Source organism: Vombatus ursinus, unplaced genomic scaffold (assembly GCF_900497805.2).
Source record: "Vombatus ursinus unplaced genomic scaffold, bare-nosed wombat genome assembly UNPS02014832.1, whole genome shotgun sequence".
Taxonomy (NCBI): domain Eukaryota; kingdom Metazoa; phylum Chordata; class Mammalia; order Diprotodontia; family Vombatidae; genus Vombatus; species Vombatus ursinus.
This window is the reverse complement of record NW_020954610.1, coordinates 54,102,875-54,125,190: the sequence shown is the minus strand read 5'-3', so window position 1 is coordinate 54,125,190 and position 22,316 is coordinate 54,102,875. Positions and strand designations below refer to the sequence as shown.

The 22,316-nt window shown below is 40.4% G+C and overlaps 3 protein-coding genes across 7 annotated transcripts in view; 2 read left to right on the top strand and 1 right to left on the bottom strand.

Moving 5' to 3' along the window:
- The window catches only part of ABAT (4-aminobutyrate aminotransferase), a 127,317-nt gene extending 123,727 nt beyond the window's left edge, over positions 1-3,590 (top strand). Inside the window, exon 16 of the mRNA XM_027839474.1 lies at positions 3,362-3,590. Within this exon, the coding sequence (XP_027695275.1) occupies positions 3,362-3,483 (122 nt within the window). The 3' untranslated portion in view covers positions 3,484-3,590. The remainder of the gene's footprint in view (positions 1-3,361) is intronic.
- A 7,728-nt stretch (positions 3,591-11,318) lies between these two features.
- TMEM186 (transmembrane protein 186) lies at positions 11,319-14,504 on the bottom strand. The gene is made up of 2 exons (XM_027839507.1): positions 14,390-14,504; positions 11,319-12,573 (listed from the first exon to the last, which is right to left on the bottom strand). The coding sequence occupies exons 1-2, from the start codon at positions 14,483-14,485 to the stop codon at positions 11,947-11,949; spliced, it is 723 nt and encodes a 240-aa protein (XP_027695308.1). The 5' UTR covers positions 14,486-14,504; the 3' UTR covers positions 11,319-11,946.
- Positions 14,505-14,621: 117 nt separating this feature from the next.
- The window catches only part of PMM2 (phosphomannomutase 2), a 31,220-nt gene continuing 23,525 nt past the window's right edge, over positions 14,622-22,316 (top strand). Inside the window, exons 1-3 of one of the 5 annotated variants that reach the window (XM_027839505.1) lie at positions 19,486-19,561; positions 19,834-20,033; positions 21,694-21,805. In XM_027839505.1, the coding sequence (XP_027695306.1) occupies positions 21,709-21,805 (97 nt within the window). In that variant the 5' untranslated portion in view covers positions 19,486-19,561; positions 19,834-20,033; positions 21,694-21,708. Of the gene's footprint in view, positions 14,762-14,856; positions 15,164-19,485; positions 19,562-19,833; positions 20,083-21,693; positions 21,806-22,316 lie in introns of those variants that run through there. The other 4 variants (XM_027839504.1, XM_027839503.1, XM_027839502.1 and 1 more) reach the window with 4 other exon arrangements.

Here is a 22,316-nt window from a genome sequence, read left to right as displayed (position 1 = left end):
GGGGCAGTAAGCATGTGGTATGGTCCTGGGGTTTTATTTCTTCCTTGTACTGAAATAAATAATATGCTTTTTCATCTGTGCAAGTTATTATCTGTCTGACTGAGTACCATATTGGCAAACTAGCCAAGAAGAAATTTCTTCAGTTTTGTTATGTTATTATTTAGCATGTTTCCAGAAGGCCATATTTGGCAAACTCAGGCATGACCTAATTTTTCTTTATTGTTTCTAACTTCAATAGACTTGCAGTTGGGAGAACTGAATTCTGAAATTAACTAGCTATGTGACCTAGTGTAAGTCATCTCACCTCTATGGATCAAAGTTTATTCATCCTTAAAATAAGGAGTTTGAACAAGATGATTTCTAATGTCTCTTCCAGCCTTAACATTCAGTGACACTAGTAGCTAGTTTAATTCAAGCAGATTTATTAAGCATCTTTGTGTAGTGCACAGTGATAGGTACTGGGGATACAAAGAAGAAAAACAAGACTCTGCCCTCAAGAAACTTACAGTCTAATAGGAGTATAAAACATTCACAGAAATAACTAAACAATATGTTAGAATGTGATCAGTGCAGGGAGCAGGGCTTGAGAACAGAGAAGAATAAGAGATTGGGCAGACATTAGGGAAGAGCCTTGAAGGAAGAGAAGGATTTCATCAGGTAGAGATGGGAAAGGAATCCATTCCATGCATGGAAGAGAACTTGTGTGAATACATGAAAGGGAAGAATGAAAGCAGAGAAGAGAAGTAAGTCAGTTTGCCTAGAATACAGAATCTTCCAGAAACAGTCATCTCAAAGAAATCTGAAAAAGTAGGCTACAGCCAGATTGTGGAGGACATTAAGCACTAGGATAATGAGTCTGAATTTTGCCCTATAGGCAATGGAGAGTCACTGAGGGTCTTTGACCAGAGAGCAACAAGGTTGGGACCTGTATGTTAGGAAGGTGTCTGCATCCTTAGGCATCAGCATAATGTAGGAGGGAATGACGAGGAAAGACATTGGGGCCAGACCTGTTAGTCTCCCTGGCTATCCCAGTAGTTAAAATAAAGATCTAAATGAGCATAGTGGCCATGGTAGCCAAAAAGGACAAGAATTATTGTGGAGGTAGAATTGACAGAATTTGGCCAACTGAGTGAATACATAAAGTGAAAAAAGGAAAGAGTCAAATATGACTGAGGTTTCAAGCTTAAATGATTAGGGTGTTAAAGGCAATGTGGTACAATAGAAAGAACACTAGATTTGGAGTCATAGAAGTTGGGTTCGAATTCCATTTCTGCCACTTACTACCTGTGAGAGCTTAGGCAAGTTATTTATCCCCCTTCAGCCTCAGTTTCTTCATCTAGAAAATGAGAAAATTGGACTAGATGGCCTCCAAGGTCCCTTCCAGCTCTAAATCTATGATTATATGATCTGTCCACAAATATGGGGCATTCAGGAGGAGGAGAAGAAGATTTCAGCTCTGAACTTCAATACAGGTAGAGGTGTTGGATCAGGCAATTAGAGATAAGGATTGAAAGTCACCAAAGAGGTCAAGACTGAAGGGAAAGACTTAGGAATCATCAGGATAGAAGAGATAATTGAAAATCATAGAAGCAGATGAGAAGCTCAGGTAAGAAAGTGTGAATAGAGGAGAAAGTAGTACAAATACACAATTAGAGGGCAGAAGATAGAAGAGGAACCAGAAGGAAAAGATCAAAGGGAAATAATTAAACCAGGGATAGAGCAGTGTCATAGAAGGCAAGGATGGAACAGAGTATCCAGAAGGAAGAGATGATGTAGAAAACAACAACAATTAAAAAAAAAAAACACAAGGCTTCTGGATGTAAAAGCCTTGTTCAGAAGTGCTTTTTTGTGTCATAGACTCCTTTGGCAGTTTGGTGAAATTTCCTGGACCCCAGATTAAGAATCACTGGCCTAGTTGGTGTTATAGAATATTAGAACTTCTAGGAAGAAATCTAAGAAATAACAACTAGTCCAACCTCCTCATTTTCTAGATAATAAGTAACTCCTATGTATTAAGGAATATTATTATTTACAATGTTTTTTTTTTGCAATACCCTATGTTTTAGATATTACATTTTACAGGTGAGAAAACGAGTCCCAGAGAAGGGGAAGTGGGTTGCCCCAAGGTCTTAAAACTAGTAAGTGCTGGAGCAGGATTCAGATCTCCTGTATCTGAGTCATCCATTATAGTAGGCTACTTGCCCATAATCATCTGGCTTTGTAATGTACATTCACCTGACAGAGCTGTCTGAAAGTAAATTGGGAAAAATACTGCTAACCCCTAACATGTGATCAAAGAAATAAGCCATTGTCAGTGGGAGCCTATGTTTTTCAGGAGACAGAACTTGTTTGGTGACTCTAGAACCAAAGCATGCCACAAAAACACATGTAATTGACAGCCATTTATTAAACACTATTCTGGGTAATGCTCTGTGCTAGGCTCTGAGACATGCACTAGTCTATATAGTAAGGGAAAATGCAACATAAAAACAAACATCAGATGTCACTTCTAAAAGCAGTTCTGTTACTCCTGATGCATTTTATGTCTCTGCACAAAAGTCTTTGCTTTCTTCTGTGCTTTATAGTATAGATCCTTTGTGTTTCTGAGTACTAGAATCTGGCTTCTGACCTTTCCACCCAAGTGAAATTGCTCTATATTATCCAGCTGTAGTCTCTCTCCTGAGCTCCAATCCCCAATCTCCTGCTGCCCTTTGGATATTTTGAACTGGATTTCCCAGAGGCATTTCATATTCAACATGGTCAAAACTAAACTGCATATATGCTTCCCCAAATACCCATCCCTCTTCCAAACTTACTATTTCTGTCAAGGGTACCACCACTTCTAAAGACATTCAGGGTGGCAACCTCAAAGTCATTCTCGATTCCTTACTCTCCCTCACCCCATATATCCAAAGTTGGCACGTCCTATGATTCTACCTCTTCCTTGGACTATTGCAATAATCTCATTGATCTCCCTACCTCAAGTTTCTCTCCACTGTAATCCATCTTCCAGATAGCTGCCAAATTGATATTCCTAAAGCACAAGTCCAACCATGTCACTGCCCTCTTCAGTAAGTTCCAACAGCTCCTTCTTTCCTCTAGGATCAAATACAAACGCCTTTATTTTGCATTTGAAGGCCTTCACCAAACTGACTTATACCTACTTTCTCAGTCTAATTATTAATTGGTTCCCTTCACACGTTCTATGAAAACCTAAAAGTGCTATGAAAAATGTAAGATGTTATTGTTAGTTTAGTCCCTCTCTGGCTTCTTGTTTTCTTCCATGTGTACAGAAGAAATAAAAAAGGATAGGAGTAAAAATTAAGGATGTTCCCAACCTTTCCTCTTTCTTTCCTTGCAGGTGTAGTCCTGGGAGGCTGTGGTGATAAGTCTATCCGTTTCCGCCCAACATTGGTCTTCAGGGATCACCATGCACATCTTTTCCTCAACATTTTTAGTGACATCTTAGCAGACTTCAAGTAAAGGATTATTTTTCCATTGCACTGAGAAGGTCTCAACCTCCACTGTCAAATTGATTAGTTTGCCTATTTCATGTTTTCACTTAAAGTACCGAAAGGTGAATCCATAAACTGGAGGGCTGTTTTTGTTCGGTTGGGTTGGGTTGGGTGGGTGGGTGGGGTGTAGTAGGTGGTTTGGGGAGATAGGAGGAAGAAAAGGGGATTAGTTTGGGTCTTCTCTCCAACTAAGCCAATATCACATGCTGACTTCAACATTAAATTCCTCTAGTGCCCTGGACACAGGCAGTCTTTGGGTGGGGCTGTCAGCACCCTACCTAAATTTCTCTTTTAAAGCCAGGCATGAGACCTGTACATGGGACTGGGAGTTAGAAAACTCCTGAGTTTCAGGTCTGGTGTCAGAGCCCTTCAGTGGCCAGTTTGTTTAACTTCCTCCCTATGCAAAATAACAACAAAAAAATGGGATCATTCTTGTCCAGCCCTACAGGGGACCTGGGAAGGTTCCATTCTTCACTGAGGTACAGAACTAAGAGATAAAATTGTATTTCAACTGCAGAGTGGTGAGGTCAGGTCAAGAGAGAGTGGAAAATAGGGGGACTGCTGGACCTCTTAGAAATGTCAGTTCAGTCTAAATATGACCTGGCCTCAGGGACACTTCATCTGGCTGGCTTGGTGGTCAGCTTTTATTTTACTTCTCCCATTTGTGTCCAGTGGAGGGGCAGGTGCTTGAGTCTTGCCAAAACGTCTGCCATCAGAGGCCAGGGAAGGTCCCAGGTCTCACTAGGAGCTTGGGAAGGAGAGAAGGGAATGAGGAGAGAAGGAGCAAAGGAAACATTGCTGCTGCCTTGGACCTCAGACAGACTCCCATTTCCATATGTATCTGTCATTCCAATTGCTTGTTCGTGATGCTGAACGTTATGTAATACACCCAAACACAAGAATCTCCATCTCTGAGTTTCCATTGGGATATAAGGGAAGGGTCTGAAGCACAAGCCTATACCCTCACTCCTGGGAAAGCAACACTTGGTGACAGGGGCCATCGAAGTACTGAATCCTCTTGCCTCTGATACACTATAATATTAGAGGTCTTTCCCCCATCTCCATCCCAGACCCCTTCCCACTGCCATAAAAACATTGTTCTTTGTCTACGTGTTTCTCAACATCCGCTCCATTTCTGAGAAGCTCTGTGAAAAGCATAGCTGTTATGCAGAGTAAGTCTGTTGCTTGACTAGATTCTTCTTGAGGGAAGCATCCATATTAAAAAGATTTATTAATTAATGTGCAAAAGCTGTAAACGTGGAATGTTAACCTGTTCATTGCTGGTTGTTTTGGGTGGCTTCATTGCATTGCCATTCAAAATGCCTCTTAGAAAGATATTTTCTTAGGATGTAGATTATGCTAGTGTGCATTTCCTTTTTCTTACATAATTGGATGGTGCCCAAGAGTAATTTAGCATTATTTTAATTTGAAAACATTTTGAACTGACCAGCTCTAGATGGTGGTTATCATCCTAAACACTCTGATCAAAAGGAAGCATGGAAGCATAGCTGGTGGTCTAGCTTCTATCCCTGAATGTCAGTTGTTAACTATGAGCTAAACATTTCATTTCCTGGTGCCTCCATTTAACATTATATAAAATGGGCATAATAAGGCTAAGTACTTGGCCCTTTTATAACTTTTCACCCAAAGATCTCAAAATATCATTAAAGTCTCTGGAAACCAGCAGACATCCATATAAATATTGTTACAGAAGACTGAATGCCAACTATTTTCTATAGCCAGGAAGAATTAGCAAATTCATAAATTATGACTGTTGGCATTTTCCTCTTTAAGGCTGTTTAGGTTTGTTTTTGGTATAAAATTCTGCCTTAATTAGAGCCATTAGCACCCACAAGAAAATGAGAATGTCTGACTTCCTTCCCCACTTTTTGCATTTAATACCAGGGACCCAGGCTCAGCCAATAGTTTCATATGCTGACACCTCTAATAAAGGCATATTGAACTATAAGTAAAAACAAAAATACAATTAATGAATTTGCTAAGTGTTCTTCCCAACTATGGACTTTTAGCCATAAATGAAATATTCCAGTGAATGAGGTTGTATAAATGTGTCAAAGGCTTTCTTAGCCAGGTTCTAATTGAGAATTTCATTTTCTGGGGTGGGAAGACTAGGTCCAGTTTTATGCTGTCTTCCCTCTAGGGGTTGGCCTGGGAATATAATTATTTCACCTACAAAGTAGTTTCCTTGGTTATTATTTATTCATTATCAAGGAAAGTTCCTTCTAGCATATGTTTTTAAATGCCTCTTTATTAACAGGTCTATGTTGACCCAAGGCATAATGAGTACCCTAGAAAGTCCATTGAGGAAAAATAGCTAGTAGAAGCTAGAGGAAAATAATTATATAATCAAAGATTTAAGACTCATGGAACACAAAGGACTGTAATGGAATAAACAAGAAAAGTCAACAAACCTGCTGTCATAGTAGTCCTAGCAGGCAACCATTAAGGGCAGACTAAGTGAGGAAGACCATCGGCCAACAACTGGAATTAGCTCGTGAAACATATCAGTTTAGTAGATTTTAGTAAGTGTCTCTAGCAAGTCATGTACTTTTACAGAAAACAAGGTCGAGTAATATCGAATCCTATTCACATCCTCACTTTTATTATAAATGGGTGTTTTTTAATAATTTTTACTGACACTCAGTAACCATGTAAAATTGTGCACAACATACATATATATATGCCCATATATATATATATTTATCAGATCATGATAGACAACTTAATAGAGAGCACTGCATACCTAAGCATAAAAAGTGATATTGTTTACAGTGTTCTGTGGACAGTGCCAAATAAATGTCAAAGAAACTAACTACACTTCACAATGTAACTGCTGACCATGTACACAATTCCATGAATTAAACCCATTTCCTGTGTTAATCAATATTCTTAAATAAAATATTTATAATTGAATATCTCCAATATGAATGTGACCTCTTTCACAGCAGCAACCACTTGGGCTTCTAAGAATCTATGGGTATGGTGGTCAATGTCAGTGTATTAGGTGAGAAGGCACTGGCATCATCAGGAAGATCTTAACAGTGGCCAAGGGGAGGCTGGAATCACTGAGAGAAAGAAGCAACGCACAATAGTAAGCACTTAGTAGATGTCAAATAAACATTTTTTTAAAAAAAAGTAATTGAGATTCTGCCTTAATGAGGGCTATCTGCATTGAGTCTTTAGTGCTGTGATATAAAGAACACTAGACTGGCAGAAATCATCTTATCCAGTGATGTCAAACTCAAATAGAACCAGGAGCAACTAATCCAAACATAAGAATCCCTGTGGGCTGCATATTGACTTAGTTTTAAAAACAAGTTATTGGGGCAGTTAGGTGGCACAATAGATAAGCAGGAGGAGTTCAAATCCGGCCTCAAACACTTGACACTCATTAGCTCTGTGGACAAGTTGCTTAATCCCCATTGACTCACCACAAAAAAAGTGTTATTAACTATGTTTTCTTATAGTTACTTATTTTGTTAAATATTTCCCAATTACATTTTAATCTGGTTTGAGCCAAACTCAGGAGTGTTTTGGGCCAACTCACTGACACCTCTAAACCAACCCACTCCTTTTTAAATCTAAGGAAATAGACCTAGAGAAGCTAAGCAACTTGTCCAAGGTCACAAAGGTAATAATTAGCAGAAACAGAATTTGAACCCACTCCTCTTTTGTATTTTCTTTCTCTTTTCTCCCTCTATTAACCTGGATAATTAGATATATGTCTTCTTGTCCTCTAAAACAAATACATAGTATTTCTTTAAAGTTAATTTTTACTCTTAAATATGAATCCTCATATCTGAGCAATTTATAGCCCTAAATGAATCCCAGAGTAAACAAGTTGTTAATGAGAAAGATGACTGTTTTATAAACAGGGTCTGTATAAACACAGCCAGAAGTAGTAAAACCTCCTGATTAACTTTAATAACACAGGATGTTATAGTTGAATGGAACAGGATCAAAACAAGGCCATAAAAATTGGACTCTGGTGTTTATGTTGGGGAGTGGACAGAGAGGCATGTTAAAGGGTGCCATATTACTTTCAAGATACAGACCTACAAGCCCAAATGCCATAAAATACTAATTAAAAGCCCCTAACCCTAGTTACTTTTTAACAATGCAAACCAATGAACAATAACTAGCCTGCCAAATGAGTTCTAATCCATGGATGTTAAAGGTCTACCAGGTCTATTGAAATGATAGCGGTAAGCCAATGCATGAAAAGCCTGGCCCTGCTCCTTGAAGGCAGTCTATGGTATTTTTTTAATAATAGTGCTTTAAGTCTGCAAGGCACTTCATAAATATTATCTCATTCAATCCTCACAACAACCTTGAGAGCAGGTACTGCTTTTACCTCCATCTCACAGAAGAGGAAAGTGAGGCAAACACAGGTTAAGTTAACTTGCTCAGGATCACACAGTTAGTGAGTGCCTGAGGGCATATTTGAAGTCCGTTGATTCCTGACTTCAGGCCCGATACACTGTCACACTGCTAGGTGTTAAAAAGACAAAGAGGAAATAGTCCCTGACCTTCAATAACTATAATACATTGTGAGTGCTTTGGACAGGTACAAAGCAAAATGCTATGGGAAAAGCAAAAAGTAAGACCAACTCAGAAGATTAGAGAGGGTTTCTTACAGGAAGCAGTATTTGAATTAGGATTTAAAAGATGGGAAGGAATTCAACAGGCTAAAAAAAAAAGAGAGGACATTCCAAGCATGAGCAGCAATATAAGAATGAATGAATTAGTGAGTGCTTACTATGTAGCAAACATTATGTTACATACTGGGGATATAAATGGGGAAAAGTGAGACAGTCCCAGCTCTCAAAAAGCTCACAGTGTAGCTGGAGGAAGATAATACATACATAAAAGAAAAGTTAGCTATAGGGCAGATGGAAAAGCCTGAAAGTCCTAAGGGTGTGGCAGCATTTATCCGAGCCCAGCAGACACATGTTTGGATTACATAAATTAGATCATTCGACAATGCTGAGGCCAAGACATAAAAGCCAGGAATGTGGTAAGGCCTGGAGGACCTTAGTAAGCCATGTTAGGGCAGATGTTAAGACCTGTGGCCCCACTATGTCACCAGAAAGGAGTTGGTGGATGCCATCTCAGAAGTTCTATGACAGCCAGGGCTGAGGGGAGGGTGGAAGACAAAAAGGAAGAGGCCACCTCTGGTAGTGGTGAGTCTTCTCTTATCCCAGCCGTGCAAAGTGTAGTGAACAGTACTGTTTAGCTGGAGCATAAAGGTGAGAGGAAGAGGGGAATAGTAGGAGATAGGGCTGGAAAGATAGAATGTTGACATGTTCTAGAGGGCCTTCAATGCTGGGAAAAGGAATTTGAATTTTACTCAGACATAGAGAGCCACTGAAGATTCTAGTACATAGGAATGATTCCAATCAACAGCATTGATTAAGCACAAAAATTAAACACTCCCAGCCTTCAAGGAGCAACATGACTGGAACAACCTGCAAGATAGCGTCTGGCTTCTCAAGGCTCCCCCTTCTCAGGCAAGCACTTCAGTGCCTTAGGAGAGGCTGTGCACCAGGACACCATACTGGGCCTCCTCTACTCCATCACCATCCCCATCCAAACCAGGGCACAGGGACAGGTCCAAACTGGAAACTTTGCTGCTCACTACCCAGTTCTGGGTCACAGATCCAGAGAGGACTGAGAAGGGGAACTGCACACTGGGATGGTGTCCCCTGGGTGGGAAGGCCCTTGGGTAGTGTACCAAGAAAGGAGGAAGTCCAGAAGCCAGCAGCACCAGTGAAGAGACCAAATGACATGATGTGGCATGGGCAGCTAGATGGTATAGATGGTACAGAGCTGCGAACTTGGGAGTCAGGAAGACCGGAATTCAAAGCAAGCCTTAGACATTACCAACTGTGCAACCTTGGGCAAGTCACTGAATGTTACTCAGCCTCAGTTTCCTCATCTGTAAAATGGCGATCACACAAGGTTATTGTGAGGATCAAACAAGACAACATGTAATAATTATGCTAACCTTGCAGTACTATGTAAACACTAGGTTCATAAATTATCACAATCAAATAGGTTTGCCTGCAAAAGACCAAACCTGGGGCAGTATCACAAGATCAAAAATCTACGGCTTTAAGGGAGTATAGAAGCTATCTAATACAACTCCCTCATGTTACTGATGAGGAATTAAGGCCCTAAAGTAACTTCTCCGGGTCACGCATTTAGTAAATGTTTAGGGAAGGATTCAAACTGAGTTCTTCTTGACTTTAATCCTATAATGTTCTAAGCTGCCATCTCCATTGATAGTAGAGGTCCATACACAAAATGAGGTGCACCAAATCATTCTAAAAATTATATATATTGATGTAATATGGTCACCTGTAACCCAAGTATTAATCCTGTCCTCTGAAAGTAGTTATAAAGGGATCCATCCCATTGTACAAAGGACAACTGCTGATACACCACAGAGTTAATTTGCTTTTCCTAGCTGTTTTCTAGTCCATGTGTAAAGCAGGCTTAGTGGCTTAAAGAGCAAACCATTTCAGGCTGTTGATCACATCCTTTTTTTCAGATTGGTTGGCTATTTTAAATAGGATTTATGATTTAGGTAGGGGTTACACTAGATCTCAGAGGTCTGGCTGATGATAAATTGGGCCAATTTCCAGAACTGAGTTGCTGAAGCTAAGATTTCCTTCCAGTTGGTTTTTTGTTTTGTTTGTTGCAAAGTCTGGTTGAGTTTAAGACGACCAACAATTTGACTTTTTTTTGCGCCCTCTGGTGGTACTGCACGAACCTCAATGTCAGAGCTCAAAAGAATTTGGGATCTCTTCTAGTTCACACAATTCCTTAGTGGCAGAGCCCAGATTAGAATCTAGGTCTCCTGATTGCTAGTGTACATTCGTCTAGTGAAGATTTAGTGTCAAATCTTTCTATTAGAATTATACATGTAGAGCTGGAAAGGATCTTAGAAGCCATCATTTATACAACTTCATTTTTAAATGAGGAAACTGAGGCAGAGGTTCCAAGGTCATTATACCATGTCCCACTACTAAAAAGTAACTTGGCATGCTTTGATAGTTAATAATATCAACTTCATATTTGAAGCACTGCATAAATGCATATGTTCTGAAAAGAAGTGCTTCTAACTGAAATTATTCCTAAGATCCCTTATAGTTCTAAATCCCATGAGCCAAAGTTACTACCATCTCAAGTGAATGTTAAGAGCTAACTGCTGAAACTTACAGGTAAAGTTATGACCTTTCATTTACATTTATCGATATAAAATAAACAAAATGGAGGGCAAATAATTTTCCTTTGTCCTTATAAATTATAATCTTTTTTCAAGTTCTCCCCCCTATACTTACTCTATCCTTGAATGACTTTTATTATTCTTTTGCCTCCCCTCCCATCTTTTTGACATGGAGCAAATTCACCAATGAGATAAAGTCCCTTTATGTGTCATGGTTATGCAAGTAACTGGAATAATTTAAGACCACTTGAAATGCTGCTCTCAGGTTTTACAGGCTGATACATCTCATGGTTTGCTTGAAGTAGTGCTTGCAAAGGACTCTTTTTAATTCTTTTGACCATGAATCAAGCTACTACAACCCTCCCCCATCCCCAAACATGAGTCTGGGGTAGATAGCACCTGCTGAAGACCTCCATTAAAACCACTTGGCAGCCTGTGACAGTTTATCCCTCTTCCTACCAAGACACCTGCTGCATCACTCAATGAGTCATGCTGCCCTGCTGAAGTTCTGTAAAAAAACAGAAATACATGAACAAATGACTCAACCCCAAAACTTTTTTTATTAGACTGTAATATTAACAGTGAATGATTATTTAAATATCTGAAAGGTAAAAAAAAAAATCACAATTCTGATGTCAGGCTAACCTCTGATTTCCATACTGTTTCTGAGGAGTGCACAAAGTTGCCTTTCTGAAGGGGATGAAATAGCCATGTTTTACACTAGTCACGTGTTCCTCAAGCACTTACTACATATCAGCAGAGTAATACTTTCTTTTTGATAGACTGAATGTCATTCACATGCCATCATGGTCATTCTAATCAGTCAACTGTAGGACAAGGATCCACTGTGTCCTGACAATTTTCTCTCCAGAAAATCAAACTGCCTTTCTCCAGAAAAAGTATGCAAGTGGAAAATCAACTCCCACTGCACCACAAAATCAGTTTCATGGTTCCACTGGGTATTCCCTTTTCAAAGTCTGTTCAGCACTTGTTTTACCAGAAACTTAGATCTGCTTCTAGTTTACTTATCGCCTGACTTTGAAAGACAAGTGCCTCTTAACCTCTCTCTATAGTTTAAGCCCTGGGAGATATGCTTGGCACAGGTATAGCATAGGCACACTTGAGGCTACCATCCAAAGCTCATTCCCCTAAGATCCAGGAGTTTTTTTCGCCAAACCATCAATGCTTTCCATCAAGATTCCCAAACACTTGCACAAAGCGTTTCTTATCCAGGATGTGTCCAAAACGAAGTGTTAAGTAGAAGGTCTGATCACCATCATACTGTCGGATCTTCAAGAACACATCAAAGGGATGTTCACTGGTCTCAGATACAGGAATTATGTTGGCCACTGGGCAATATGTGTCTTGCCGCCGGCCCCAGAAGGTCAGGTGTGCCACCCGCAACACAGTGCCAGCCTCATTCACATAAAGGATCCCAACAAGCCGACGAAAGAAATAACTAATCCAGTACAACATGGCTAGGGCAAAGCTAGCAACACCTCCCGTGAAAAATAGGGAGTCCAGGGGAATGAGGCCCTGCATGTACCAATAATAGCAAGGTGGCAATATTACCATAGTAATCCCTGTCTGTAGAATCTTCACCCGGGACAGTGACCCACAGAATCTGATGCCAGGAAACCGATAAATCATCTGGAATTTTTCAGCCTCCATGCTTGACGGTTTATCTGGGGATGTGGAGAAAGGCCTGCCCACATACAAACTGGGAACTTGCATCTTGCAAAACCAAGGCCGAGACTGCAACATCACCACCCAACGGATTGGGAAACCTGCTTTGAAGATGGTAACCTGGAAGGGAAAAAAAAAATCACTTTCTCTCACAAATCCCAATATAAAGTAAAGGGAAGTTGAGTCCTTGCCCTCAGGGGTATATAACATCTATACAAGCAAGTAAATATAAAGATTACTAATAATACAGATAACACAAATCTCCCAGGCTCACAACCTAGATGTTATCCTCAACTCCTCACTCTTACCTCCCATATCCAATAAGTTGTCAAGTCCTGTTGATTCTACCTTGCCAACAACTCTCACATTTGCCCCATTATCTCCTCTAACAAGGTCAACACTCTGCTGAAGGTTCTTATCACATCATACTGAAACTACTGCCATAGCCTGCTAGTTGGTCTCCCTCCTCAAGTCTTTCCCCACTCCAGTCCATCCTCTACTCATGCATCAAAATGATCTTTTTAAAGCCCAAGTCTAACCTCATCACTTCAAAACTTGACTTCCTGCTACTCTGTGATCCAGTGACACTACTCTCCATGCTTTCCTCAAAGGAAACACTAGAAATTTCTTCCTTCCTTGTCCATGTCTCCTGGACTGCTTGGCTTCCTTTAAGTACTAGCTAAAATCCCCCCTTTTACAGGAAGCTTTTCCCAGTCCTTAATTCTAGTGCTTTTCCTCTGTTGATTATTTCCAACTTATTCGTGTATAACTTGTTTAGACACAGTTGCATGCATCTTGTCTCCCCTATTAGACCATGCACTCCTTGAGAGCACGGATTATTTTTTTTGGGGGGGGGGGCTTTCTTTATCTAGTGCAAAGCAATAAATGCTTGCTGACTGATCTGATGTAGAAGACATTAATTAAGTGGGGTGGAAGGAATTATTCTAATCAGGAAAGGCTTCCCTTAGAAGATGACATCTGAAATGATCCATGAAGGATGCTAAGGATTCTAAGAGAGGGAGAGATGAGGAATGAAGAGTGTGTATCAGGTATGGGGTGAAGAGAGGGTAGCCTATGCAGAGGTTCATCGTTCCAGGAATAGCATGAAGGCCAGTTTGGCTGCAAACGTAGAGTGCATGAAGGGCAGCAATGTCATAAATCCAGAAAAGGCAGGATAGAGTTTGCTGGAGAAAGGAACCAAGATGGTTTAACAGGGGGCTGAAATGGTATTCTGGTGGGGTAGGGGGGTTTGAAGGGAAGGGGGGAGGGCAGGAGGTAAACCCAGGGAAGGGACATCTAGGGCTGTAGCCTTCAGGGTGGATCAGCAGCACGAAGAATCATGGGGGACTGCGGGACCCCAGGGTCATGATGTCCCAGTATGGGATTAAAAAGGGGGCAGGGGTCTCACTGTCTAATGACTTCGAATAGCAAAGTGAGTGGAGGAAGGGGCCCATAGCCCGGCTCGGAGGCCTGGCACTGCAGGAAGCCTTCCCTAACCCCTCTGAATTCCAGCGCTTTCCCTCTTTTAATTATTTCCTATTTATCCTGTGCTATGTTGCTTTGCACATATTTGTTTGTATGTTGTTTCTCCCATTAGACCGTGAGCTCCTTGAGGATGAGAACCGTTTTTGGCCTCTTTTTGTATCCCCGGCGCTTAGCACAACACTACCTGGCACAAAGTAGGAGCTTAATAAATGTTTATTGAATTTACTCAATTGAATATACATCACGACCTCACGAGGTGACAAGGTGCCTAAGGCCCGAAGGACCCCAAATAAGCTTCCCCCCTCGCCCCAAGACGGGAGAGAAGTTTCTTCTCGCCTATCGCTGATGAAAAAGCCAGGTTTGGACCCCCAGCTAACGGATCTACCCGGAAGCCCATCTCCGGCACCCCGGCAGCTCCCACTGCCCTACACGAGGAAACCCAGGCGCTCACCATGGTACCGCCACCCGCTTCCGGAAGCGAACTTGACCCGTCCTCCGGAACTACTTGGCGTTCTGGAGTATACGTGTCCTGACCCCTAGAGGTCATAGGTTAGGGAATGTGGGGCGTGTTTTGGGGTGTTGCATTCTGGGAGTTGTAGTTTCGTGATTCATTGTGGGATCTAGAAGGGGTTTAGGGCTGTAGACTTGGCAGTCACTCGTCTTTCACCTTCCCGGCGTGCCCCGCGGCTTGTGAGGCAAATCCGGGAAGCTTCCAGTGCCAGCGCGTCTCGTCGAGCTTGTGGCCTGAGGTGTTACGATGGCGGCTCCGGCTCCTGTTCTCTGCCTCTTCGACGTCGACGGGACCCTCACCCCCCCGCGACAGGCAAGCAGACCCTGAGACCGCACCACGCTGCCGCCCGCTTGCAGAGCCTCAGTTTCCCCAGGGTGCGGGAGCGGGGAAGGGAGAGGTAGAAATCCCGGTGGGGCTTGTTACCCCGGGGCAAGGAGCGGGAGGGGCCTGGTGACCTTCCACAGCCCTTGGAGAGTAAGAGGTCCTAGGACGTGGAACCAGAAACAGCCGTAAAGAGCACCTGTGATCTGGACCAACCAGTCCCCTCGTTTTACAGATGAAGAAACTGAGGCCCAAAGAGGACTTGCCCAACGTCACGTAGCTAATAAGCAGCAGGGTCAGAATTCGAACCCTGAGCCCCAATCCAAGAGTGATCCCACCCAGCTTTGGACAGCAAGTCTTCCCGTGTCCTGTCCCCCCACCCCGAATAAAAAAGTATAGCCTTCTTTTCCTCGATTTCCCTCCCCCTCCCCCAACAAAAAGTGTCCCCAGGCACGCACCCTTTCGGGACGGGGTCTGACCCGGTCTGGGTGGTGGCTCTGTGAGCACAGTCTTTCATTATGGGGCTCTTAGGGTGAGGGCGGGGATGGGAAGGAAGTGGGATCCTTGCCCTTTGGGAGCTTAAGTTTTGTTGGAGTCAAAGAAATTTAGTTCTGCAACTCAGCAGAGATTTATTAAGTGCTTACTAGGTACTTGGGGATGCAATGGTAATAATCGCTAGCGTTTATATAGTGCCTTAAGGTTTGCTAAGTGCTTTACATGTGTTAGTTATTTTTCATTTGAGTCTTGAAACAATCCTGTTCGGTAGGTGCTATGATTATCTTCACTTTACAAAGGAGAACACTGAGGCTTAGAGAGATTAAGTGACTTGCCAAGGATTTCACATAGCTAATAAGTGCTTAATTCAGGATTTGAACTCAGGCATCTAGCTTGATGAAGAATCATAATTCCTGAAGGCCAATGTGCAGCACTTATAATTTAATAGGACAAGATAAGACCATGCTATAAGGAAAAATGTGATTAAGTGCAAAAGGAGAAATATAGACACAAAAAAATTTAATTGAGAAGAAAGTTACTTTCATCTGGAGGGATAGTCAACCAAAGTGTCATAGAGAATATCTGAGTTCTCCTTAAGTTCTTCCAAAAATGGAGTTCAAGTGTTAAGGGAATCTCTTCCAGACATGGAGTCTGAACAAACAAGGCAAAAACTTCTGAATAGAAGCAAGCAAAATAACCAATATTGGAAAGTACAGGTTAGTGTGGAGGTGAGGTGAGGTGGGGTCAGTTCAGTTTGGTTCAATTCAGCAAGCACTGATTAAATCCTTGGGAAACAAAGATCAAGAAAAGAAAGGGGGCAGCTAGGTGGTGCAGTGGATAGAGCTCTCAGGCCTCAGACACTTGACACTTACTATGTGACCTTGGGCAAGTCACTTAACCTCAACTGCCTCACCAAAAAGCAAAAAAAAAAAAAAAAAAAAGATCATCCCTGCCCGTAAGGTTCATGCATTTTACTTGGGGAAGCAGCATATATACAGATAAATATAAAACATACAGAATAATTTAGTGGGGGAGAGGGTGCAGAATGTGGAGCACTAATAATTAGGGAAATCAGGAAATGTCTCTTGTGGGAGGTAACACTTGAGTAGATACTTGAAGGGAGCTGGGCTTCCAAGAGGCAGAAGTAAGAGATAGAGCATTGTAGACATGGGAGACAGTCTGTGCAGGGGCAATAAAGTTGGAAGATAGAATGTCTTGTTCAGGGAACCAGATTGTCAAAGTCTTCAAGTGCTACAGAGGTTCCCCCCACCACCACCAGGGGTAGTGGAGAGCCCTTGAAGCTTCTTGAATACAGATGGTGATGTGGTCAGGCATGTGGATTAGTTTGGCATCTGTGTGCAGGATGGAGTGGATGTAGTAGAATGTGGAAAGTTTAAATGCAGTGGGACCAACTAGGAAGTGATTGCAATTAGCCTGGTGACAGATGATAGCCTGAATTGTTATGGTCTGTTTTAAGAGAGAGAAGATGGGAACCGGAGGCTTAGAAGCTGGAAACAAAAAGGATTGACAAATTGATTGGATATGGGAATGGGGACCGTGTGAGGAGGGTTGAAAGCCTGTCAGACAGGGAAGAGTAAAAGAATTGGTATATGGCTGAGATATCTCAGTTTAGATTCGCTAACATCAGATTGTAGTAGACCCAGTCATCAAGGTTGTAAATTCCTTGTAGTACTTGGATAAGAGGAGTGGAAGTAATTCAGGGTTGGGGTTTAGAAAGGATTGAGCTGCAATAAAGTTAAGAGGTTTAGAAGGGGTAAAGAAGAGGGAAGGAAGATTCATAGGAGATTGTGGTCAGAGCAATCTGAGAGTTATAGATTGTGAAGGTGGGTGATAATGAGATTAGGGGCATTTGAGACTTAATCAATAGGTAAACTGAAGCCCTCAAATATAAGGGCAGAAGTTGGAGTGGAGAGGAAGACTAAGTCAAGTATTGAACTCTTGAAGACTGCCTTGGAAGTCAGTAAACAACCAGTTGGAAATGCCCTGGCACAATGGCCTCCTGGCAGTTTGTAAGGGACAGACGGAGCAGTTATTTCTCTAAAATCCTCTGAGCTCTCATTGTAGCGTAGAGGTGACACTGGGTACTCAGAGGCTGTGCTAACTGAATATAAGCTCCTTATCAGGTGCTTTAAGAGTTTGTTCTTCTCTTGGCCCACATCAAAGACAAATCATTTATGTCAGCCAAAACAACTCTTGAAGACGACCTTGAAAAACAAGACAAACTCATCTTCACAACAAGTTAGAGAGGGTTCCTTGAAGTCTGCCTTGGTCAAGGGAGTAGTAAACTCATTAAAGAATTGAAAATTGAAGGCAGGGCAATCAGGGAATAGTGGGATTAGTAAATATTTACATTTGATAGCGTTATCCAGAGCTCCAAACTTTCCTCAAGAGATAATGTGGTACATTGTAAACTAGGACTACATTGGACAGGACATAAGTCTGTGCGCATTTGAACCCTACAACTGCTACTCATTTACTTTCCCTCATTCAGGTTTCTAGGACAGATATTCTTCACTTTATTTGGGTAAGAAAACCAACAGAATGACTAGGTGACTTCTCCAAGGTCATTCTGTTAATGGCAGATCTAACTGAAACAAGACCCTAGGTCTCATGATCCATGGATACTATTACATTAGGGAAACATTTAATGAGTGCCTTCTATTGCACATACTGAAGAGTACTATATTATACTAATGTGGGGAGGCCTGAAATGCAAAAGAAATGTAAGATACATTTGGACTCCAGGAAGTTATAGTTACTTGAGTAGACTACATCCTTTGTACTTCAAATATTTTCCTCATGGTGGGGAGGGAGGTGAAATTTGCATGTTACCGTGGTTAAGGTGGGAAAAAAAGACTTTGTACTTTATTTCCAATTATTTGGAAGTGGCTTCCTGGAGGACAGTGTGAGAGAGGGAACTTGGAAAATTGAATTTGAAGCAAAATATATTATTAAAAGAAATACTTATTGTTGATTATATGAATTATAATAATCAATAATAGACATTCCCCCCCCTTACAACTACCCCATGAGTTAGGGAGAATTAACTTTATTATTTAATAATATACGTTCCTTGAAGACAGAGATTGTTTCATTTTTGTCTTTGTATCCCCAGCACCTAGCAGGAGTTTTGGGTTTTTGTTTTGGTTTTTTTTCTTGGTAGGGACTTATTTAATTAATATAGGAAACTGCTAGTAAAGGTATGCTAATGTAAATGGGCAACTATTCTGTCATTTATAAGGCACTGAGAGGTTAAGAGACTTGCCTACAATCACACAGCCAAATGTCAGAAGTGGTGCTTGAACCCATGTCTTCTGATTCCAAGGCAACTCTTTGTTCACTGTGACATAACTTTCTCCACTTGGAGCATAGTAGGTGTTTAATAAGTGCTTCCAGGGTGAAATGAATCCTCATTTTACAGATGAGGAAAAAGAATCAGAGGTTGAGTGGCTTACATCAGTTAAAAGCTAATAAGTGTCAGAGCCACAAATCAAACCCAGGTCTTCTGATCCCAAGTTCAAAACTCTATCCACTCTACTAGGCTGACCCTCAACCCTTATTATATTAGCTAAAGTATTTTTAATAGAATAATCTTTATATCCTCTTTGCTGAAAGTCAGAAAATACAATTGCTACAAATCTCCATTTAATAAAATGATTCCTAAGCTCCAGTCCATTTATTTTCTTTTAAATGTTTTTTTCATTGATATCTTTCATTTTTATACCACCCAGCAAGCCATCCTTTGTAACAAAGAATGAAAAAGAAAGATGAAAAAGGGAAAAAAACAGTTCATTAAAATCAACCAACATATCAGCTGAGTCTGGGTATGAATTATTCCACATCCATAGCCCTCCATCCCTGCAAAGAAGGGAGAGAGGTTCATTTTCTCAATTCTTTGTCAAGTCTTCACCGGTTTTCTCATCTGTAAAAGGAAGAGGTTAGAACAAGAGGATTTCTGAGCTCTATTCCAGTTGTAATATTGTGATTCTTTCACTAATATTTTTAGTGCTTGAATTTGCTACTTAAAACACCATTTTCATTGTAAGTCTTTTGTCGGTTAACTGTGGATTCAAAGGTTTGAACAAATATTGGACAAATAATGTCTAAGATCCCTTCCAGCAATGCTCTTTGACTCTTAAAAGGTAAGGAAATTTGGAGAAAACTGGTTCTTATTTCTCACCAACAGATGGCCTCCTGTTCCTCTGGGAAAAAGAAACCAGGACTTCAGCTGAAGCTGCTCCTAGAAGGCTATTTATTTCTAGTTGCTGCTCATTGGTAGGGGAGCCAGTGTCCTTTGTCACATAGGATCAGGAATCTTCTCTGGTCATAGCATTGTTTCAGAAAATCATTCTCTCTTCAGACCTTGTTATGCCTCCAGTCCCTTTCTTTGCCTGAATACAGTGTTTTCCTACACCTTTTTCCTTATTTTTGTCCATTATCCCTTCTGCCCCAAGATTTCCCATGCATATTTTCTTCCAGTGATATAATTTTACCACATTTGATATCCTAAACATAACCTATACTTCCTATATAATTCCTATCTATAGGGATGAAGTTCCTGGCAAAATAGAGGATTGATCATGAAAGGAACACTTGGAGTGTCAGGAGATCAGGGGACACTGCGTTGGCTCTCTTCTCATCATCACTGACACTGTCGCTGATTTGCTGTATGGCTTTAAGCAAATCGCTTCACCTCTCTGGTTTTCTCAGTCTATAAAAGAAAGGTGTTGGGCCAACTGATTCTGAGGTCCTGTCCAGCTATAGTATGTGAAGAATGTTACTGGAATATATCTTTTGTTAGTAGAAGTATTACTTTACTTTCAATATAACATGATTATTGGTAAATTAGAAAAGGAGAAAGTAACCTACTCAAAGCTATAATCATACTTTTAAGCAGTTTTGCTCGATTATTTTCTGAACCTATACCTTGTGGAGAATTTGTTTAGAAACTAGTTGGTTAGTGTCCTGTGCCAGCATAAAATGTATCCAAAAATGATACAAGGATTTTTGAAAGTATTGTTTTACATTCACAGTGAGAATTCCTTGTAATCATCAGTAATAATAATTTACATTTAGTGCTTTAAACTTTACAAAACACTTCCTTCACACTATCCCTGTAAAATAGTAAAAGCAAATATCATCCCTATTTTACACACAGGGAAATGGAGGCCCAGATGGATTAGATGAGTTGTCTATGGTCACACAATTTACAGGAGATGAGTTAGAGCAGGAATTCAAACCAAGGTCTCTTGACTCCAAGTCCAGCATTCTTTCTGTTATAACATGCTACATCTCTACATAAATCGATGTTATTTTAGAACATGGGGGCAGCTGGGTGGCACAGTGGATAGAGCTCTGGCCTTGGAGTCAGGAGGACCTGAGATCAAATCTGGCCTCAGATCAAATACTTGACACTTACTAGCTGTGTGACCCTGGGCAAGTCACTTAACCTTGATTGCCTCACCAAAAAGCAAAAAAACAAAAAACAAAAAAAAAAAGAACATGGAAGTGATTACTTATACAAAAACCTTTCTATGGTAGCTAAGATTTTATCTGGGGATTGTGGTTGTACATAGCTGGATGTTGCTTTTTAGCCTGATCAATAAACTATTTGTCTTCCACCACCCAATTACTTTACATGTATCTTGGTGATTTAGCTCATCATTTTGCTGTGAGATTAAGATGTGATCAATTATGCATAAGATTCTGTTTGAAGAAGGAAATATGTTGAATTTCTGATATTTTGCAACTAGAGTTAACTTTTTGCTTCTTTCTAATCTAGCTAAAGCATAATAAACTACTTGAGGCATTTTCTTTCATAGCTTTTACTTGATTTTAGATAAGTACTATATACATAGTTCATACCATTTTGAATTTTAAGATACATATACATAGCGCTGTTTACATTTTTAAACTCCAGATTATATATATTAGATTTGAATTTTATGCTTAAGTTTTTGAAAGTGTGACATGTATGTTATAAATATTATTGATAAAAGGCAATATACTTGTTCTAAAGTCATTTTGTTGCACATTAATGTGTATATGAGCAAATTTTTCTTTGTTATTATTTTGTTTTAGTTTAGGGTTTTAGGTAATTTGATTTGACTGTTGGAGCTGGTGAACTGTAAGAAACATTGAAGTACTTAAAATTGAAATGAAAATATTTGACTTGAGCCCATCAAACAGGAAGGAAACCCTTTCACCATTGCAATTGTAAACTTTCCTCCTTTATGGCACTGTTAGATCACTTGATCCAGGCTTGCCACCAAAGTTAATCCTAAATGCTCTGATTTTACCAATCCACAAGAAAGTCATCTGGGCCTAAAAAGACATAGTTATAAATTCTGTCATTTTAATTTTATGGCCATATTGTGTTTAATTGGTTTGTCTCTTTTAATATACAGAAAATCACCAAAGAAATGGATGACTTTCTGCAAAAACTGAGGCAGAAGATAAAAATTGGAGTAGTTGGAGGCTCAGACTTTGAGAAAGTACAGGAGCAGCTGGGAGACAATGGTAAAAAGTGATTACTGTCCTAGTAAAATACTAACTTCTTTTCAGAAAGTTATGACGTTAAGAAATATTAAGTCATATGCAGCTGTAAGCCTGGACCTCCCATATGGTGGATTCCTGTTTCCTTGTTTACCAAACAGCCTATCTTATAAATAACTGGAATTATCAGCAGGTAAGTAAATTTGGTGCCCAAATAGTAGAATCACCTTAAAATAACATATTGGGCATAATTTGAATTACTGTTGGCCCTAGCCTACTTAGAATTAGAGACCATGCTTTCAAATATAATCATTTACTTTCCAAATTATAGTTTAATGTGCAAGTTGTATTTTTTTTTCCAGTTTACAGATGCTGAGGATCAAATATATCTCTCCTGTAAATCACTATTTTCCCCATTGTCTAGTGTTTCTTATTGTATTCTCAGATGCTTTAAATCTCTTAAATGACAAAATGAATGGGGTAAATTTATTCAGTCCCATTGTCTGGTCATTGATATTCTTCCCTTCTCCCTCTC

What these genes read in the sequence shown, in the direction of transcription:
- TMEM186 (XM_027839507.1), bottom strand. Translation starts at nt 14,485, where the DNA reads ATGACCTCTAGGGGTCAGGACACGTATACTCCAGAACGCCAAGTAGTT. An exon ending in AAGCGGGTGGCGGTACCATG is followed by an intron (nt 12,574 to 14,389) that starts GTGAGCGCCTGG and finishes TTTCCCTTCCAG; the next exon opens with GTTACCATCTTCAAAGCAGG.